Source organism: Thamnophis sirtalis, unplaced genomic scaffold (assembly GCF_051295495.1).
Source record: "Thamnophis sirtalis isolate CommonGarterSnake01/CBP01778 unplaced genomic scaffold, rThaSir2_p1.2 scaffold_1, whole genome shotgun sequence".
NCBI lineage: Eukaryota > Metazoa > Chordata > Lepidosauria > Squamata > Natricidae > Thamnophis > Thamnophis sirtalis.
In genome coordinates this window covers 18,747,749-18,767,289 of record NW_028261381.1, presented here as the reverse complement: position 1 = coordinate 18,767,289, position 19,541 = coordinate 18,747,749, and the positions used below count along the sequence as shown (strand labels likewise).

General features: G+C 39.6%; 1 protein-coding gene across 2 annotated transcripts in view; it reads left to right on the top strand.

The window, feature by feature from the left end:
* The first annotated feature begins 356 nt into the window (after positions 1-356).
* UBE2E3 (ubiquitin conjugating enzyme E2 E3) overlaps positions 357-19,541 on the top strand; it is a 112,491-nt gene continuing 93,306 nt past the window's right edge. The window contains exons 1-3 of one of the 2 annotated variants that reach the window (XM_087708313.1): positions 357-525; positions 2,028-2,221; positions 4,529-4,579. In XM_087708313.1, the coding sequence (XP_087564439.1) occupies positions 2,028-2,221; positions 4,529-4,579 (245 nt within the window). In that variant the 5' untranslated portion in view covers positions 357-525. Of the gene's footprint in view, positions 526-896; positions 1,251-2,027; positions 2,222-4,528; positions 4,580-19,541 lie in introns of those variants that run through there. The other variant, XM_014052909.2, reaches the window with a different exon arrangement.

The following is a 19,541-nucleotide window of genomic DNA, read 5'->3' as shown; positions in this document are numbered from 1 at the left end:
GCAAGTGTAGGGAGCGAGCGCCGTCCCCCCTCCCCCCTCCCCTTCCATTTGGAACTTTGCTGACTGCAAGGTTCTGAAACCGAACGTAGCGACACACGGGGGGCGGAGGCGGCGGAACGTTCGAGCCTTCCTTCGTTCCATCCGGCCTGTTCCTCGAGGGAGGGGAAGAGGGGGAGTAGTAGTCGATCCCGGTTCTACGTTCCCCTCTCTAGCCCACCGCGGGAATCGCTTGGAGGAGGAGGAGGAGGGGAGGGGGAAAAAAAAGAGGAGGCCTCGTCAGCGCCACCCTTCGGCCGCCGAGCCTACTGCGCCTCCCCCTTTCTCACTCGCTCACTCTTCCCCCCACCCCCACCCCCCCCTCTCCGACTCTCAATGTTCCACACTGCCCGGCCACAGAGCGTCCTCTGCTGCTTTATTTCCCCCCCGGCTGCTTCCATCCCCCTCTCCAAGGACATTTTCTCTCCCCTTCCCTCCCCCCTCCATCCCTCCCCTCCGATCTAACGTCGGGACAGGACGCCTGCGAAGGTAAAGGAGAAAAGGGTTAGGTGGCTGCATCAGGAGCCTGGGCGAGCAATGGTGGGGAGGGGGGGTGGGAAGAGAAGAGAGGAAGGGGGAGCGGGGGAGAGCGAGAGAGCGAAAGAGAGAGAGATTGGTAGAGGGAGCTTTGTTCTTGTTTTCAGCGCTCGCTGCCTGGCGGTGGTCAGGAGAGCCAGAGGAACCGGACTGAGTTCACGCCTCACTTGGTGCGCACACACCACCCTGGCCGTGGTGGAAAGCTTCCTACCATAACAGCCTCTCTCCATACCTCCTGGCTGGGAGCTCGGCTCTCCCTACAGAGCCAAGAGGAGGAGGAGGAGGAGGGGAGGGGGAGGAGGAGGAGAAGGAGGGGGCGGCGAGGGGGGGGAAAGAGAAACGACGACGACGACGACAACGGCGGCTGTGTATGTGTGTGTGTCTGTTTGTGTGTGTGTGTGAGCGAGAGAGAGAACGAGGGCAAAGCTTCAGTTTCTGCCCTGCTGCTGCTGCAATTTTTTTTCCCGACGAGGACCAGCCAACCTTCTTTCTTTCTCGTTTTTTTTTTTAAATTATACAATACCAATATCAACCGCCTCCCACTCCCCAATTTTCAATTTCCGGGAATTTTTTATTTTTATTTTTTTTTAAAAAAAAGAGGGGGCAGGAAAAAAAATATGTCGGTCTGTTTTGTAGAAACTGATCAAGACTCGGTGGCGTTGAAAGCTTTCCAGAAGGTGCAGTTTGAATTATGCTTCTTCTTTTTCTTCTTCCTCCTCTCTCTCCCTCCCTCCCTCTCTCTCTCTCCCTCCCCCACCCCCCATTTCCAGCCTACTCTATAGTGACCAAATGTAATTCTTGTGGATGGCTGTGCCAACAGAACCCGAGCTGGCTGATTTCTTGACAGAGAAAAAAAAAAACATTGGAGTCTGAAATAGCAAATCCTTTCCAGCTATTTAAATAGAAGGAGACAAGAGGGAGTGGGCCATTTATTGGTTTGGTTTGGGCCTCCCCATTTGTACAGCAGCTCAAGTATTGTTATTGGCAATATATTGGGAGGAGGAGGAGGAGGAGAATATGGTTGACTTCACTCCTCCTGCTCCAGTGTAAATATTTACAGGGCATTTGTGAGGGGTTTTTTTTTCCTTTAAAAGGGGCAATGTTTACAGTGTGTCATGAGTTATTAAATGCTTATGCTTGAACACTTTGTGAAATTTGCCTCATGCCTATAAAAATTAAATGATTGATCTTACTATCTGAAAAAATGTAGAACTGAGGTGAAAACAGAATAGATATTTTAAAAGAGATTCCTTCCTTCCTTCCTTCCTTCCTCATGGTAACTGTTGCTCTATAACACGAAACTGAAACTTTTAAAAAGAATTGTTCAACCATTGAGTTGTAAGGGGGGGTCTGGAGTAATTCCACTCGGATGGAGTGGATTGCACCACTTAGTTAACTGATATTCTTTTGTCCCATTTCTTTCTTTTTGCTCCTTTCCCCCAACGTTTCCCAAGATGTCCAGTGATAGACAAAGGTCAGATGATGAAAGCCCAAGTACCAGCAGTGGTAGTTCAGACGCAGATCAGAGGGACCCACCAGCACCTGAGCCCGAGGAACAGGAAGAAAGAAAACCTTCTGCAACACAGCAGAAGAAAAATACCAAACTCTCCAGCAAAACTACTGCTAAACTATCTACTAGTGCTAAAAGGTAATAACACCTGAAACATTCCTCCCTCCCTCCCTCCCTCTTTAGGGGAAAGGGAGCAGGAGAAGGCACTTAATGTAAAGGGGCAAACTCTACTCTTTGATGAAAAGGCCTGTAATAAGAGATGGCTTTAAGGTTAGAATCTAGTTTCCGCAGGGCCTCTGGCTCGGATTTCTTTGGGATCTCTTCACCCAACCCATTTGCCAGGTTCAAGATGGAGGTGTGGGTGGTTTGTGTAGGCAGGTTCTTAAATCTGAGAACTACATTATTATGGAAAGCACATGTGATGATGTGGGTTGAAACCCACTCTTTGAAGGGGGTCCTCTGGCCTTCTGCTGGGCTCTGGTTTGGTCCACTTGGCCCCAAGGTGCATGAGTGACACCTTGTTGAAGCACATGTTGATTCAGACAAGGAGGCCCATTTCTAGAGTCCCATCTTTTATAGCTGTTTGGTGAGGGGGAGGTGCCTTGAAATAAGGACATTTTCATTGGCTGTTTTATTTTCAATTGAGTTTCTTTGGATGCTCTGGGGGAAAAAAAAGGATGTTTTGCAAGTGATATGAATTCTGTGGGGGTCGTTTCTTTTAGAGCACCCTTGCAGGTCAACATGGATTTGAGGGTGGGTGGGTTTGTATGTAATTGAAATGCAAGAAGGGCTGTTAACTTGGCTATCTCCTACCTTTGTGGTCAAGCAAGCTATTGATTTTCCTTTGATCTGTGAAGTTTCAAAAACTTGAGAACCTTTTACAGGTTGTCCCTAAGTGAACAATATCACTATCTGCATGTGGAGCTTTTCACAGCTTTGCTTTCAAGAAGGACATGTGCTTTTGATTTTCTTTAATAGCCATTTGAGTTGGGCAAGCTTGAAATACCTTGAATCTTGCCTCTTTGGAGGTAAATGACCAATCCTTTTTCCTAAAGCTCTGTTTCACCTAGGAATCCACATTACAATATCTGGTAGTCTATTAAATGGCATCAGACAAGTTTTAAAGTACAAGTCATTTTTGTTAAAATTTGTAGTAAGTGGGCCAGCATGCTTGTGGGTGAAACATGTTGCTATTGTAAAGTAAAGTTTCATTAGGAATCTTGAAATGTTTCTTTGTACTTTAAGCTCTGCCTGCATTATGTAAGAACAATATTAGCTTTTACCAATTTCTCAATTAAAATAATGTAGTAAATTGAGAATAAATGAAAATAAAATAGTTACGATAAATCTTTTTAAAAACAGGACATTAATCTTTAAAAAAAACCTGATGCATTTAAAGTAACTTGCCAGCTGCTGTCACAAAATAATTTGTACAATATGTTTTTTGTAGAGAAAATGACAATGTTTTCATAATATGTTATTTGGTGTTGAAATGTCCCCACTTTTTAGTTCTATAGCTTGTATAAATTCTTGTAGAGAACAAGTCTAACTATTTAAACTATATCTAGTTTAATCTAGCAAAATAATGCATTTTATATCAACAAAGGATAAATTGTCTGAAGTTTTAAAATTTTCAATATTTGCTTCTCCTAAAATATTTTGTTTTGGGAATAAATTACAGACCTTCCATCCTTTTGATACCTTTTTTTGTTAAACTGTAATAAAACTGATTTTTTTTTAAGTTACTGACACATTATAAATTCTGTCTAGGGCTGGATCCATCACTGATAATATCAGTATGTGTTTTATTGAACAGGGTCACTTAGCAAATCTTCAGTACAAATATTGGGAAAGAGGAAAGAAATGTAGTGGGAAACGTGCATCTAAAGTTATCAGTTGATTTTGCTCTGATTACTTGACTGCATAGTTACGAAGTGAACTGAAATGCTAAAATTCACTGTCGGAAGAGGAGGAAAAAATCCAGTCAAAATTATCTACTATGTAATTGGGTTTTGGATGTAACTCCTTCAGTTATGGGTACAAAGTCATTCTGAAATCTTATTGTATTTCCTCTTTCCCTCCCCTTGCCTACCTTTCTGGTTTCATTTGCATATAAGATTTTTTTTTAATTAAAAAAAAATCCTTTATAAAGAATGCAGAAAACTACTAAGGCTCACTTTTTTAGAGATCTCTGAAGGGATTCCTACCAGGCTGAGGTGTAAATGCTCTCTCTGTTTACCATAACAGAGCAGGAAAAAAGCTGTAAAGTTTCTCTGTCCTGGGATTTGGGTTGTGCCTGTGAGAACAAAGAGGAAGCAGCCATGTTAGCATTACAGAAGGCAAAACCAATCTTGCATTTAACTGCATGGTGGTAGAGGGCAGTGTAATTCCCTGATTTATTCAACTGTCTCAAATGCTTTGTGCCTATTCTCATTTTGCCAACAGAATTCAGAAGGAGCTAGCCGAAATCACCCTGGATCCACCTCCGAACTGCAGGTATGAGACAATCAACTACCTGGCCTTTGGGGGTGCTGATGCAGTTTGGGGAGGGGGGCGGGGGGCGGCGGCGGCAGAATGAGGTGCAGATAAAAAAAAGTTAAGGTGATTGGAAGATTTCTCAGCAACAGAATTGTGCTGTTCTGTAGTATATGTAGATGAATATCAGATAAAGCAGGAATTGTAAACATGAAATGGCTTTGACAGAAGATTTGATTGTCAGTGGCACAGGGTAAATGCCGTATATGTTGGAAATAGTTGCCTTTGTTAACAAGTTTTCTGTTGTGCACATTTAAGCTAAATAGTGATGTGATCATGGATGGGATGTCTTAGTTTAGGACTTAGGAGATGTTGGATATTTGAAGCTTATGACAACATGAACTTAACCTGTATTTGAAAAAAAAATGGTTTCTCTCTCCAACTTCATGTTTTGGTGTCAGTTTCAAAGATAATTTAAATGTCATATATTTTCTGATTGGATGATATTCCAGGATAACAAAATGTAGAAATAATTTTGTACCTTTGGTGAGATTGTAAATTATTGGATGATTATTTTGCATAGAATTCTAAATCAGCATAGATGAATAATTCAGATTTTGAATGACATAGTGGTTCAGAAGTTCTTATATGCCAGTTGAGATATCCCCCCTCCCTTTTTTTAAAAAAAATTAGGAATATGTTTTGTTTTGAAAAATTAGCAATGGATTGATTTAACAAAATTGCAGTTGTGAAATTTCCAGTGTTGGAAAATAAAGTTATTCAAGGTTATGGCTGAAACTTGTATTGATTCTTTTTCTTAAATCAATTTGTTACGTAGTACAGATTTCACTGACCATTATGTTGAATGCATGGCTGGTGCAAAGGAATATTGCAGCATTTTTTTGTGAACGGCTGCTATTTAATGGGATTCTGGGGAAAGGACTATCAAAGCCATGGATGCTTGTTGTTGCTTTTCTTGTACAGGTTTGTGTGTGTGTGTATGCTTCCTAAAACATTTCAATCTAAAAATGTAATATTTATAAATAAAAAATAAAAAATTGATGATTAAGACCCTTGGTGCTGCAGGTCCAATGCCATTTGGAAGCTTGTGGTACAACAAGTTAAACTTGGAACACTTGCGGCTTTTGGTACAGTTGTCAATCTGTCAAATCACAGTCTAGCACGAGCTTCTTTAAGCAGTGAAAGAGAATATCTTAGACTCGCTGTAAAGCAAATGAGCTTTGAGGGTAGAACTCCTAGATTGTAGCTATCCCTGAATGGAGGGGAGATTTGGGCTTAGACACCTGGACAATCTCTATACCTGGAAAAGAAGGAATGATAATGTATGGTTCTTTTTCGTAAGGATTACTGCAACATCCCAAGAGCTTCGGATGAAAAATGGTCTTTGTGTTTTGTAAAAAGAATGTCCGCATTTCCTTTGGGCCACTTTTGTCACCTCATTTTTCTTGGGACCATTTCTGTCCTTTCATTCGCCACTCAGTGCTCCTTGGAATCGCTTCGGCTCTCTGAAATGCTATCGTGGGTGAGTGGGGTGTGTGTATGCGCGCACACGCGTGTGAAAATGAACAGGCAGGATAGTCCGATCATTTTACTGCAAACTCTAAATGAGAACCTTTATGGATTATGCCGCTGAAGTCTGACTATGAACGATATTTTGCCTCGAGGGACAATACTTTTTTTTTGGGGGGAGGGGCGTTCGGTAGTGATATCCAGGAGAATAGATTAGTAGTGCTTATTCTCCTCTGCAGCGCTGCAGATCCTTTGGGGTAGGCAGGTGAACTTTGCAGTGTAATAAAACTCCACCAAGAGCAACAGCTTTCTTTTTTCTTTCTCCAAGAGGAAAAAGAGTGGAAAAAGAAGAGCAAATGAATGCGGAAAGAAAAATCAATAACTGATCTCGTTTTGAAAATTATTTTCCCTTCTTGCCTCCCCGCCCCTTCCAGAGAATCATTTCTTTTTGTTCTTGCTGACCATCAGTAGTGGATTAAGGACTGACCTTGAGCACTGACAAATCTTGGTGACCCCCCCTCCCTTTGTACATACTGTAGAAATCTTCATTGGCTTTTTTTTCTTTCTCATACTTTGTGGTGACCCCTTTGGGCCTGGTGTCCTAAGTACGTGCTTAGTCAGCTTAATGGTTAATACACCGCTGCTGACCATTGTGTTTTTGTGATTCCTCAATCTCTGGGCCCTTTCTCTGCTCTGGGAGCCTCAAAGAAGGAGGGGTCAGTTTTCAGCTGGACTACACTTTGCAGATTATATACATGGTGCAGAGGGAAGCCGTAAGGTTGTGGGAAGAACCCTTCCTTTCCCAGAGGTAAAGTGACTTGTGGGCAGGAGCCATAGCTAAGCACCAGAGCATGTCCAGGCCAGAAATTTATGATTAGCCAAGAGTGGCAAATATACCTCTGCTCTGACAAGGTTGTGGAGACTGTGAGTGGTGTGAAAGAATTCTTTGTGTGAGTCTTCCAGAATAAGTAGGCCAGTTTAATGATGCCTTGCCTGAGAGCTTCCCCTCTCCCTCCTATTATTGCAGTGAGCAAAGGGAATTCCCGTCCCTGAATTCCTGGTGATGTGGGTGGAGATTAGGATGGGATTTCCTAATTAAAAATGGGGTGAGGGAGGGGAGTCCAGTTTTGGAATCGGAGATAAAAGTCCCTTGATTAAAAAAAAGGAGGTCTTAAGTTTGCTTGTGAAGGCTTGCAAAAGAAACTCAACCAAAAACCCCACACCAAAAGACCTGAATCCTTTTAATATTCAAATTTTGCTTCCATCATTCTTGGGAAGAACATTATCTCTTCCCAAATACCTTTATAATTCATAAGTGCTTCACTTCCAGGAGGCAATTAGATTCTTGGCAAGATGCATATTGCCTTCTGCCTGCAGAATGAGAGAGAACGAAGAGAAAAAGTGGGGTCTGCTATAAAGAAGGGTATTTTTTTTTTCCTGAGGGCTGCTGCTTTTGTTAAGGAATACCATCTCTTTTCTTTGTATTAGAACTTGGTTTAGCTCCAGTAGGGTTCTCGAAGCTTCTAACAACTGTATCGAAGTTGTGTTTTGTCTTCAGAAACCCTAATCCCAAGTATATGTGCTTTTGGGAAACAGCCTTTTTTTTAAAAATGGAATAGCCTTTTTTTTTTAACTTTTTTTAAAAAAATGAATTCGACAACTGGAAGGAATCATTATCCTGACTGTATTTTGGCAAATGTCAAAATCTGTAGTGAATGTGTGAATGGCTGATACAAATGAAGCAGTATTTTGTAGCTGGAAACATGATACATGTGGTGTTGATTGTCACGGTTAACGTTGCAACGGCAAATGTGCCCTTTAATTCAGTTCAGTTATTACATGAACACACCGTGCAAAGGGTGTGTGTGTTTGTGTGACAATAATAGCAAAGTGGATATGTGCTCCAGCTTCCTTTTGGGATCTTTATTATTACTGTTATTTCTTTCTTTTATCCGGTCCACAGTTCTGGGATTTCTTAGTGCCCTCCTATCCAGATTGGCATGGCCAAGCGTCATTAAAAAAAAAAGGTTTGTGGCCACCTGCTGAGACATAACCACATCAAAGTTCCTTACATCCAAATAGAGAGTCCTTAAAGCAATAAAGGCAGGCTGTGATCTTTGTTGTTGTTTTATGGTGGGGGTCTGAGAATAGGAATTCTGCAAAGTCTCCTTTGTTGAGTTAACATCCAAGGTGACATTTGAACCTGGGACACTTTTGTTTCTAGTAGCTGAGTTTCCTAACTGTTGCAGAGCAGGATGTAGTAGTAGGCTCAGGGGGGTCAAATTTTGCAAGTTCTGCCTTGGTGAATTGGACAAAAGAATATGTTTGTCTTATGGTTGGTTGAAAGAGTTGCTGTTTCTGTTTTCTGCCTCTAGTAGTACCAGTTACTATGTACTCCAAATGTAGAGCTTAACAGCAGTGACTGTGAGAGGGATCTTGGAGTCTTAGTGGACAACCAGCTAAATATGAGCCAGCAGTGTGCAGGGGCAGTCAAAAAAGCCAATTCAATCCTAAATTGCATTAACAGAGGGATACAATCAAGATCAAGTGAGGTGCTAATACCACTCTATAAAGCCCTAGTAAGGCCATACCTAGAGTACTACATCCAGTTTTGGTCACCACACACTAAAAAAAGATGGTTGAGGGTCTAGAAAAAGTGCAGAGAAGAGTAACCAGGATGATTAGGGAACTTACGAAGAATGGTTACAGGAACTGGGCATGGCTAGTCTAGTGAAGAGAAGGACCAGGGGAGACATGATAGCAGTGTTCCAATATTTGAGGGGCTGCCACAGAGAGGAGGGGGTCAACCTATTTTTAAAAGCACCTGAAGGCCAGACAAGGAATAATGGATAGAAGCTGATCAAGGGGAGATTCAACTTGGAAATAAGGAGAAATTTTCTGACACTGAGAACAATCAATGCAACAATTGTGGGACTTGAGATCATCACTTGAGACTTTCAAGAAGATGCCTATAAGTTCCCTTCCAACTCTGTTAATCTGTTAGAGCAATAGGTGGAAAGTTTCACCTATCTTGCTCTCTTTTGTAGCATGCGTGATCAAAGTTTTGCACCATGTATGGACGCCATTTCCAGGTATATATTGCTTATGCATGGAGAATACCTGGATTTTCAAGCATGTAAAAATTTTTCCTAGTGATGTCAGACAGTTTGCGAGGTGGGTTTGCAGCATGTGGGCCTCCAGATTTTGTTGAGCTACAACTTCCGGCCTTCCTCAGCATTAGTCATGCTGGCAGGCACTGCTAGGAATTGTAGGTTAGCAACATCTAAAAAGCCACAATTTCCCCCTCCCTCTTTCTTCCAAATGAGTTATAAATAGGGCTTCAATCACTCTTCAAGTGTATTCTTAGTTTAGAATTGTAATGAGAATAAAGATTTGCCTTGTTCTTTCTTGAAAGAAAAAAAGATCAGTCTTCTCGATTACTTAAACTAGCCTTCCCCAATTGGTGCCAGCAAATGTCTTGTATTACGGAAGAGTATGGGAAATGTAGTCCAGATTTCCTTAATTGAGAAAGGCAGGTTTAAAGCCTTAGTATTTTAGTGTGATAGAGATTCGACAAAGGTGAAATCTTCCCAAAGTTGAATTTTTCATTGTCCAAGTGAAACGGAATCACAAATGTTAAAAGGAAACTTGGCTGCATCTTGGGCCAGAATGATACTAATGTGCAAAGGAAATGATTGAATTATTTTAGGTTGCTGTGCATTATTTTGTTTGTATGTATAATTAGGGAGTCACTCCGCTAAATGTAATTGGGGATAATTTAGCGTGCAGCAAACGTTGGCTTTCCTCATTGACTATGACTATTGCAAACATCGTTGCTTGCTTCTTAATACAATTTACATTTAACACTCTTTAAGTGATGAATGTGAATATTTTGCAGTTTGCTGACAGTTTGGATTGCCTTTTTTTATTTGTTGTCCTTGTGGGAGCAAAGTTGCCCTAATCCAACAACATTTCTGTTAGATTTCAATTTTCATGTCATCTTTTCAGCTTCTGTTTTGTTCAGATTCACACTTCACATTCTCGTGTAAGAATTTCTTATATTTCACCCATTCACTGCGTTTACATTTCACACTTAAAAATGTAAGTAGAGGTCTACTTCCTATTTTTATTTTAATCACACCTCTCAAGGTTCCAATTTTTTTCTTTAATGTAAAAAAGTTGACTGTGATATTGTACATTTGGAAAAAAAAGTGACAGACATATCTTTGGTGCTATAGGGTGACTTAACTCCTATCCAACCTGAGCAGTATCATTGGAGCAGATGGGGAACTCCATCTTAATCTTACTCCATACTTTATTAAAGACGTGTATTCCCATGTTTCACACGTTGTTAGGTTGGCCTGTATAGAATTAGAATTCTAATACATGTACTGGCAATAAAACTGGACAAAAGGCCATTGGAAAGCAAGGCAGCTTCAAAAGCACTGTACAAATATTTATTCATTTTTGTTAAATTTACATGCCACCCATCTCACAAATGGGCAGAAAAGCCAGCAGAGATATCAATGATCAGTAAAGGAAGAAGCGGTCAAATTTAAACAGACAGAAGCAACTTAGAACTAAGGAGAAATTTCCTGACAGAACAATTAAGCAGTGGAACAGCTTGCCTCCAGAAGTTGTGAATGCCCCAACGCTGGAAGTCTTTAAGAAGATGTTGGATAGCAATTTCTCTGGAACAGTATAGGCAGGGGGTTGGACTAGAAGACCTCCAAGGTCCCTTCCAACTCTGCTATTGTATTGTATTGTATAAACATCCCCCGAGGAAAAAAAAACAATGCACCACCAATTTAAGGTGCTTGGCCTTGGAAATACACACCATCAGTTATATTCCAAAAAGTGATTGAGCCCAAGGGTAGATTTGTAATTTAATTTAAAATGAGTATAATTTAATATGATTACCTCCCCCTGTATATTTCATAATCTTTCCTTATTTTGTTGAACTATAAGTCAGCTTTAGAGGAATCGTGGAATTTTTGTGTACTCCTGCACTAGACAATCAGCCTGTTCTGTGGAAGAACATTTTGGAGGCCCACCAACCAGGATGTGCTTTTCCACAGCTGAATCTCAGATGTAGAGATAATCGAAGAAGAGACTGCATTGAAATAAACAGAAAGCTTCCAGATACTTTGGCTGCAAATCGTGAACGGTTTTAGGTATTTGTGGCACGCCTGGGAGCCAGGACAGTTGGCAAAGCTTTGTATAAGTATCATGATGTCATTATCCTGCTGCAAGATTTTTGGATCAATTTCAGTTCCTTAAAGTGCCTTCGAACGCAGTACCATATAAAACACATTATGGCAGTCTGCTGTAGAGATGAGGTAGTGTTGAGCATAAGCTCTGGTTGAAAGCATTTTGTACCACCCTCTGCTCCATTGATAAATAAGGATCAGTTGATATCTCTGTGAATTTCATTCTTCAGAGGGATTATTACAACCCTATCAAGCCCAGAATATTCACCGTCCCTCTGCTTATAGGTCTTTGCTTTATATGAACTTTAGATCTATTGGGATGTATGGATGGGGAGAGTATACGAATGTCGGCAGGACCTTGCTACTGGTTTTGTCATAATGATGTAATTAGTGTCATACTTCCCTGTTCTCCTGTGTAGGAGAATCCAAAGCATGGATTTAACTTCTGACTATCTGCCCGATGACTGAGTTAGAATTTTCTTAGCCATGCCTCCTAGGCTCCTTCTATCTCCAGTTTCTTAACTCAGTCTGGAGCCCAAAAAAATCATATTAAATCTCTCTCTGTCTTTGACCAGGAGTTATAAAAGAAGTGATCATTTACCTTTGGGCTTTTGAGCGCATGCGTTAAAATAAGCCCTCCCCCAAAATATTGCAACACAGCAGCAGCCATGAGGTGACCATGCTTGCCGCCTCCTGCACCTTAAAAATAATAAGACCTCCCTGAAAATAAGACCAAGTGCTTATTTCGGGGGTCAAAAGAAAATAAGACCCTGTCTTATTTTCAGAGAAACACAGTATAAGCTCTGCCCTTTTCATACATTTCAATGGTTAAGTTGACCTGTATATAGAACACAAATATTGTCAGTAAAACTGAACAAAAATATTTATTCATTTTGTTACATTTATATGCCACCCATCTCACATGAAATGTTACGATTTAGGTATTTTGCATCATATGCAAAATATGATATGCAGCAGGGCTTTTATTGTATTCATTGAAACTGCAGTACTGTTTTCTCCTCCCACCCCTTGCAAAAAGATGCTACTGACAGAATAAGATTCCAATAAAGGAGAATATTTTTATCTCGGGGTTGAAATGAGGGATCCTTGGTGCTCTCTTGAGTTTGGCTGTTTACTTGCTGACGTTTCATTACTAGCCCTGATGACGTTACCTAGTTTGGGTAATGAAACGTCCAGCAAGAAAACAACCAAGCTCAGAAAGGTCTCCTCAGATTAAGATTCTAATAGATTATTAGATTGATAGTGTGCACCTTTCAGGTATATGTGCAAACATAATTTTTCAATCTTTTCTTTACCTTCCTTTTGATCACTCAAGACCACATTCCTTGTAAAAATACTAGCCCACTACTTCCAAAAAAGAAAAAAAAAAGGAATGGCTTTAAAACAAGCAAAGAGTTCTGTAAAATTAAGCTGTAGCTAAATTGCAGTCCTGAAATTACAGAAGAATCATCTGTACTGTGGTATTACTGTTAAGTTTATTATTTCTGCTGATTATTTGCTAGACATATTGATGTCATTATGTGGTCATTTTGATGTGCGTTGCTTCATATTTAAATATGAAGTGTGGGATGGAAGCAAATAATATTTTTCTACTAAAAATATTACTGCCGAGAGCTGTAATGGGATTTCTCATCCTTTCTGTAGTAAGGATACAAAAGGTGATTAATTGTATAGCAAATCTAAATATTAATTTGGCTCAATTAGTACAATGGCTCTTCATTTTATGCATTTATAATGTGCTTATTTATATCCAGCCCTTCCACAAGAGTTTTAGGATAGCCATGTGGATGTGTTCAAGGTGCAGGCTATGAAACTGATGCTGAAAGGGAGTGGATGGGAACGGAAAGAATTTTATAGCCCTGTTATTTAAATTCAGACATATATGCTTAATAAAAAAGAAAGATTTTTAACACTAAAGAAGATGGATATATGGATGGATGAATGGATGGATACATAGATTGATGGATACATAGATTGATGGATTTGTTCTACATGAGAAAATGTTGTTTGTAATATGACATCTGGCAGACTGAATTTTAATTTCTCATAACATAAAATGTTAGAAGCAGCAATACCGCTAGCAGTGGGATTTGTTTCACCCTCTCTGCTTTCATATTTTTCTGTACTGTTTGCTATTGTACCAGTTTGCAGCCAATTATCCATATTTTGAAAAAAAGTCCACAGTACATAAACATTCATTAGGCCTGGACTTCTGAGAAAAAATAACCATCTTGTTCAAACCACTGTCAGTACCTTCATAAGGATACTGGGTCGAATACTTCCTTTGTTCAGATGCCTTTCAGCTACTAGGAACATTTGGACCAATAGGTTTTATAGCATCAAGTGAGTTTCATTCAATCTTTAGTGAATGAAATAGGGAATGGGGTTTTAAATGCAAATTTACAGATTTTAAAAATTAGAGATGGGAGAAGAATTAAACAGCCAAAATGATTAAAACTGATTTAGAAAGTTATAAATGGATTGAAAGGATTGAAATAAGATTGTGGAATTAATTATAAAAAATCCTTCCCACGAGAAAATGATTTTTGTTTTGAATTCTTATAAAAATGATAATAAGACTTTAAAAATTATCACTAGAGAGAACTAGAAGGAACTAAAGATTAGAATTAAAGGAGAAGAACATTTAAACTTCACTTACAAACCCAGAATGAAGCAAAATATTTTAATACTGAACAGATACTGAAAGATATTTTTGAACAATGAACCCAGAAGTTGAAATTTTCCTATATTGGATTCACAAAAGATGTTTGTTAAAGCTTTGAAGAATTTTTTGAGAAGGAACCAAAAAAAAAATCGATTAATTGCTAGGACATTATTTGAAGGGACTGAAATCAAGATTATTAGAAGCAAAAGAAAGGAATATAAAGTTATTTGATCAAGATTAAAATAGAAATGTTATATCTGATAAACATAGCAGATTTGAAATGACAAGACTTTAAGAATTTCTTTATAGAGAAAGGAACTGGGAAGAAAATACCATTTATTATATTTTAAGAGAAGCTAATATCACTAAAACTGCTTAGACTTATGATGAAGAATATTTTTCTTTACTATATTCTTATTTTTCTTCTATTTTTATTTTCTGCACCATTTTTATTTTGTATTTTTATTGTTGTAACTTTTAATAAAATAATAGAAATGATTTTTCAAATAAAAAACAATTCAAATAACATGAATACAGTACACTGAAGGGGATAAACAGAGAGATAGACCACGGGTGTCAAACGTGCTGCGTCGCATTGCTGTCATGTGACATATGACAACGATTTTCCCTTCATGGAGCTGGGGTGGGCGTGGCCTGCACATGACGAATCTTGCCCACCAGCTGCCAGTTTGACACCCCTGATGATAGACAGATAGAATCCATTTTGTTGATGTGGTTTTCCCCCTCTCCCCATTGTGAAGCCACTTAAGCACCCTATTGCTTCTGCCTACCTTTGCAAATACGATTCTCATATATGGTTATTCTGGAGGAAGTTTGCTCCAAAGGAATTTAAAGCATAAGAGAATTGCAATTGAGGAGTATAATCCTATGTTTATTTATTAATAACCATAGAGCTTAGTATATATTAAGTAGATGTGCACAAGAGGCCACCTTTAAGAAACTCACTTTGGGAACATGTTTATGCATGTCCTCAAATACTTTCTGAAAAACAAAAAGAGAATAGATTTGGAATAGATGTAGAGCTGGGAAGATGTGTAAGAGTTTGGAGGCAGATTTGACTCCTGTGAACCTGGTAAAGAGAAGGTAGCCAGTTATTTTCTGAATGGACTTGCAAACTGGTGTTTTCAGCCAGGAAAGAATAAAATGAAGATGGGAGTGGATGGCTAAATACATTCAGAATTTTTACCCTAGAACTACAGAATTTTAGGGTTCTGTGAAACCTAGTTTTTTTTAAAAAAATAAAGTGTGGGTCTTTGGATATATTGGACACAGTAAATAAAGCAATGGCTTGTTGTTTTCTTCAATCTATGGTATATTTCTTCCATAATACATTCTTCCTTAACACAATTCATGGATTCTTCCAATATTAGTTAGGCTTTATGGATTTTAATATATTGTAACCTGTCTTTATTTTCCTGTTTTGATTTCCTTTTTTAAAAAGAAAGAGGACTGAATTTAGCACTATTGGACCGAGAGTGATGTTTTTCTACATGGGGTGGTGTAAATTAATATAGAAGCAGTATGGGAAAAATCAATTATATGAAAAGAAAGACAAAATCTTTAAATCACCAACAAGTTCATTTCAACTTTTCTATTGATTTAGCATCTATATTATGTTTATTATCTTACGTTTTTACTTACTTATTTTCATTTATCAACGTTTTATCAAGGACTGTGGGAGTGAAATGATTAATGTGCACAATCTTTACTGATTTTTTCCCACAGAACAATCCTGTGATATCAGGCTGGGAAACACTGCCCACTTAGTAAGCTTCACGGTTGATGGAGAATTTAAACCTGGGTTTCCTCAGTTGTAGATCAATATGACAATGTAACTAATGTTTTTTGGTTTTTTTTGGTGAAACATAGTTTGTATCCAAGCTGTTAAGATTCCTTAGTTTTCAACCTCTCCATGCACAAAATGACTATTATTGGTACACTATACCTTGAAAATTGATTGTCACTGTTGTTCCAGGCTGGAACATGCATGCAGTTTCAAGGAGTTCACTTTGAGTTGCAAACAATTATAGACAACAGCAGAGAAATGACCACTGCATGCATCACCAAAGCAAAACTTGATTCAAAGCCAAGTCAATATTCAAGAGTGTAGTCCACAAACAGTCCAGCTGCTCAAGTGCTACAGAACAGTAGCCAGCTAATATGGCTGGTTCAGGCAGCATATAGGAGTCAGAGATATGAGAAGGAGTGAAGGTTTGAGTGACTACTCCTATGGAGCTCTGATTTAGGTCAGTCACCTGGGTGTGGTCAAATTAAGGCCATCACCTCTTTCGTTTCTTGAAGAACCAAGCGTGGTACATGTGCTTAGTTCTCCAGAGATCATGCAGCAATTATGCAGAACAGGAACAGAACAAGTTAGATGACCTCTGTCACATTACTTGTTCTACACCTCTTCTGGATAATTACTGACAGAGTCTTAAGTGCTAGATTGCTTTCCTGGTTCCTGTGGCTGGCATTCATCCAGAGCAGGCATCTCCCCATCCCAGTCCTCTTTCTCCCTGGAGAAAGACAGTTGGGGACTATGGCAGTTGTGAAGATTTAATCAAACAGAGACATCAAATTGGGAATTTGCAGGTGGGCTAATATCCTTTTTATCTCCAGCTTTGCATTGGAGACCCTGAGGGCTTTCCAAGTCAATTGCCTCATGCTAATGTGTGACTCTAAACTGCATCCAGGGCATTATAATTTCAGGGAAAATAAACGCAGTTAATGCATAGCAGTATCTTGTTAATGAGAGTTCCAGTCTAATCTCTGTGGAGGGTGTAATTCTTCAGTGTTTAGAAAAAAACCCAGTCTCTGAATTCACAGTAGCTCTATTCAGGTGCTATAGAAACTGGAGAGTTTGCCAAGTGTGTGCTCATGTCTTTCTCCTGAAGACTTTTGTACATTCAACTCGAGAATCTTGGCTGGGATGGAAGCCAGTGCACGTCTGAAGATTTGCTAGTAATATGGCTGGATTTTAGGGAAGCATCTGGATATCACAGTGGCTTAGTGAATCAAATTTGGGGCAGAAATAACAGAACTGAGAGGTGTTTTGTGACTCGAGTACTCTTCAGATGTCCAAAAGAAATTGATTCACTTTTCTGATGTAATGTGGAAAACAATTCTGTACTAATTCCACAACAGGAGGCCCTTGTTTTTCTGCCAGATACACCTATTACAGGCTGTTGGGATTTGGTTCTATTCCATACCAGGTATTCTTCTGATAATTTTATTTCATTGCAATAATAGCTGTGGCATTTCTTGTTAAGGCTTTGAACCAAGGAGGCAGTTACACTCTCTTCCCACTGTATATATTGCAGGCTCAGAAAGGTTAGATCAGTAGATGGCAGAGATTTGGGAAGCTAACTAATCGAATGGAAGACTTTTGCCCCCTGGATATGGTAGCTGCCAGCTTTAAACTATAGACTTCTTTCTTCTGCCTTTTCAAATCAATGGCCATGTGGTTTCCTGCCCTGGAAAATGTCTGTCTCTTGTTTACAAGCTGCCTTTCTCCAGCATCAGAACTTCCCATTTCACCAAATTCATCATTTACCCTTTCTTAGTTATGAACACCCAGTTAAGGACTACCTTCCTTGTTTGTTTGTTTGTTTGACATTTTTGCCACCCATCTTGCCTGGTGGTGACTCTTGAGTAGCTTAAAAACAATAAATCCTCATAATAATAGTTACATAATTTACAGTTTAAAATATGGGGAGGAAGGGAGCCAGATTTATTTATTTATTTGGTTTCTATAACTGCTCATCTTAGCAAACGACTGGGGGGGGGGAGTTCATAATTCAAAAACATATATTTACAATTAAGAAAGATCTTAAAAAACATTTTAAAAACAATAAAAACATTAAAACAAAACATTAAAATGCCTAATTCAAATATATATAAAACAAGACATCTGGCCTATTAACAATACAGTAAGAATGTCCAGAGTTTCTCAATCATTCAAGTGGTAGTTGTCTCCAAGATGTTTTTTCAAAAGGCAACTGGACTGGTGTTCTTTTATTTGGGAAGACGTTTCACTGCTCATCCAAGAAACTCCATCAGTTCTGGAAGGATAGTGGGGGTGATGGAAGAAATTAGTTCTGACAGTGTGTGTGTGTGAGAGAGAGAAAGAGAGAGAGAGGGAGAGGGGGAGAGAGAGAAGGATCATATTTCTTTGAGGTCATCTTCTCCTTGGTATTCTCCCCAAGAGCTTCTGAGGCCATTTGGGGGTTTATTTGTGCCCTCAGGGTCACCTGTATAAGAGTGCAGATAGGCTCAGGATGCACACAGGAGGGGGAATTGGGGTCTTGTCTTAATCCATCAGTCACCTCCAATGTGATTTGTCCCTTTTGTGAGCCCAGGACAACAGGCAGATCCAGGTATTCAGCCATTAGAGAAGGCCAGAAGGATGGGTGTGGATCTCACCTCAGGGATGGCCAGGATGCTCTAAAAGGCAGGAGCCATGACAGAAAGGTTTCTTCTCCTGGCTCCTGCCAGCTGAAATTCCTTGACCATAGGAGCCTGCAACCTGCCTTATTCTGTAGGCCCACGCTGTCTGCCTCAGAAGCGGAGAACTCTCCTGGAATTTCAAAGCATCCAGGGCATTATAATTTCAGAACAAAGCTTTAATATTCTTAGCTACACAGTTGTTGCATCCAGCATGGCATATGGTTTTTTTTCCAGGAGTTGGTCACGAGATGACCTTGAAGGTCTGCTAGGCTTCTTTGAAATGATATGTGAGGTCAACAAAATGAAGTATTTTAGTTTAGAGAGTTTGATGGTGGGATTTGGAAAGAATGTATCGATTATTTTTATAAATAGATTTTATTTCTGTTTTTGAGCTTTACAGTGCTATAATGGTTTCTTCCCAGAGTTCTTGTGATGCAGCCTAATAAAATTCTAGAGAGCATTATATGGACATATACTTTTAGCACCAAGATTCTGAAGAAAAAGGCTAGATATGAGAGACGGTAATATTCTGTATCTTGGTTTTATTGGGTTTGCCATCTCGATGGTCCATGTGGTGGTTGATATTCTCTTGTGCATCCAATAGTCAACTTTTGCAAAGCTGCCTTGGCACCATTCCTCCAGAGCAGTGGTCGGCAACCTAAAACACTCAAAGAGCCACAAAAGTCCTAACCAGAAGCCCTCAGTTCAATTCCGGAGCTGATCAGAAGTCTGGTTCCCCCACCATAGAGTCTTCTCTTTTTTCCTCTGGTTTATGGTTTATGGTTTATTAAACTTGTATGCCGCCCTATTCCCAAAGGGACTCAGGGCGGCTAACAAACTCATAGGAAAGGGGGGGGGGGTAATACAACGAAAGCAAACAAGACAAACAATTACAAAAAACATATTAAAACTCCGCAACAGGCACAACAATTCGAGTGGGGCTGGGAACTCATCAGCCCCAGGCTGTCCTAACTGAAATCCCTATCAATTGTGGAGCCGACCAGCACCACAGCAGAGGGATAAAAGAGACCCATGTGGCTCCAGAGCTGGGGGTTGCCATTCTGCTCCCGAGAAACCACATTTCAATAAG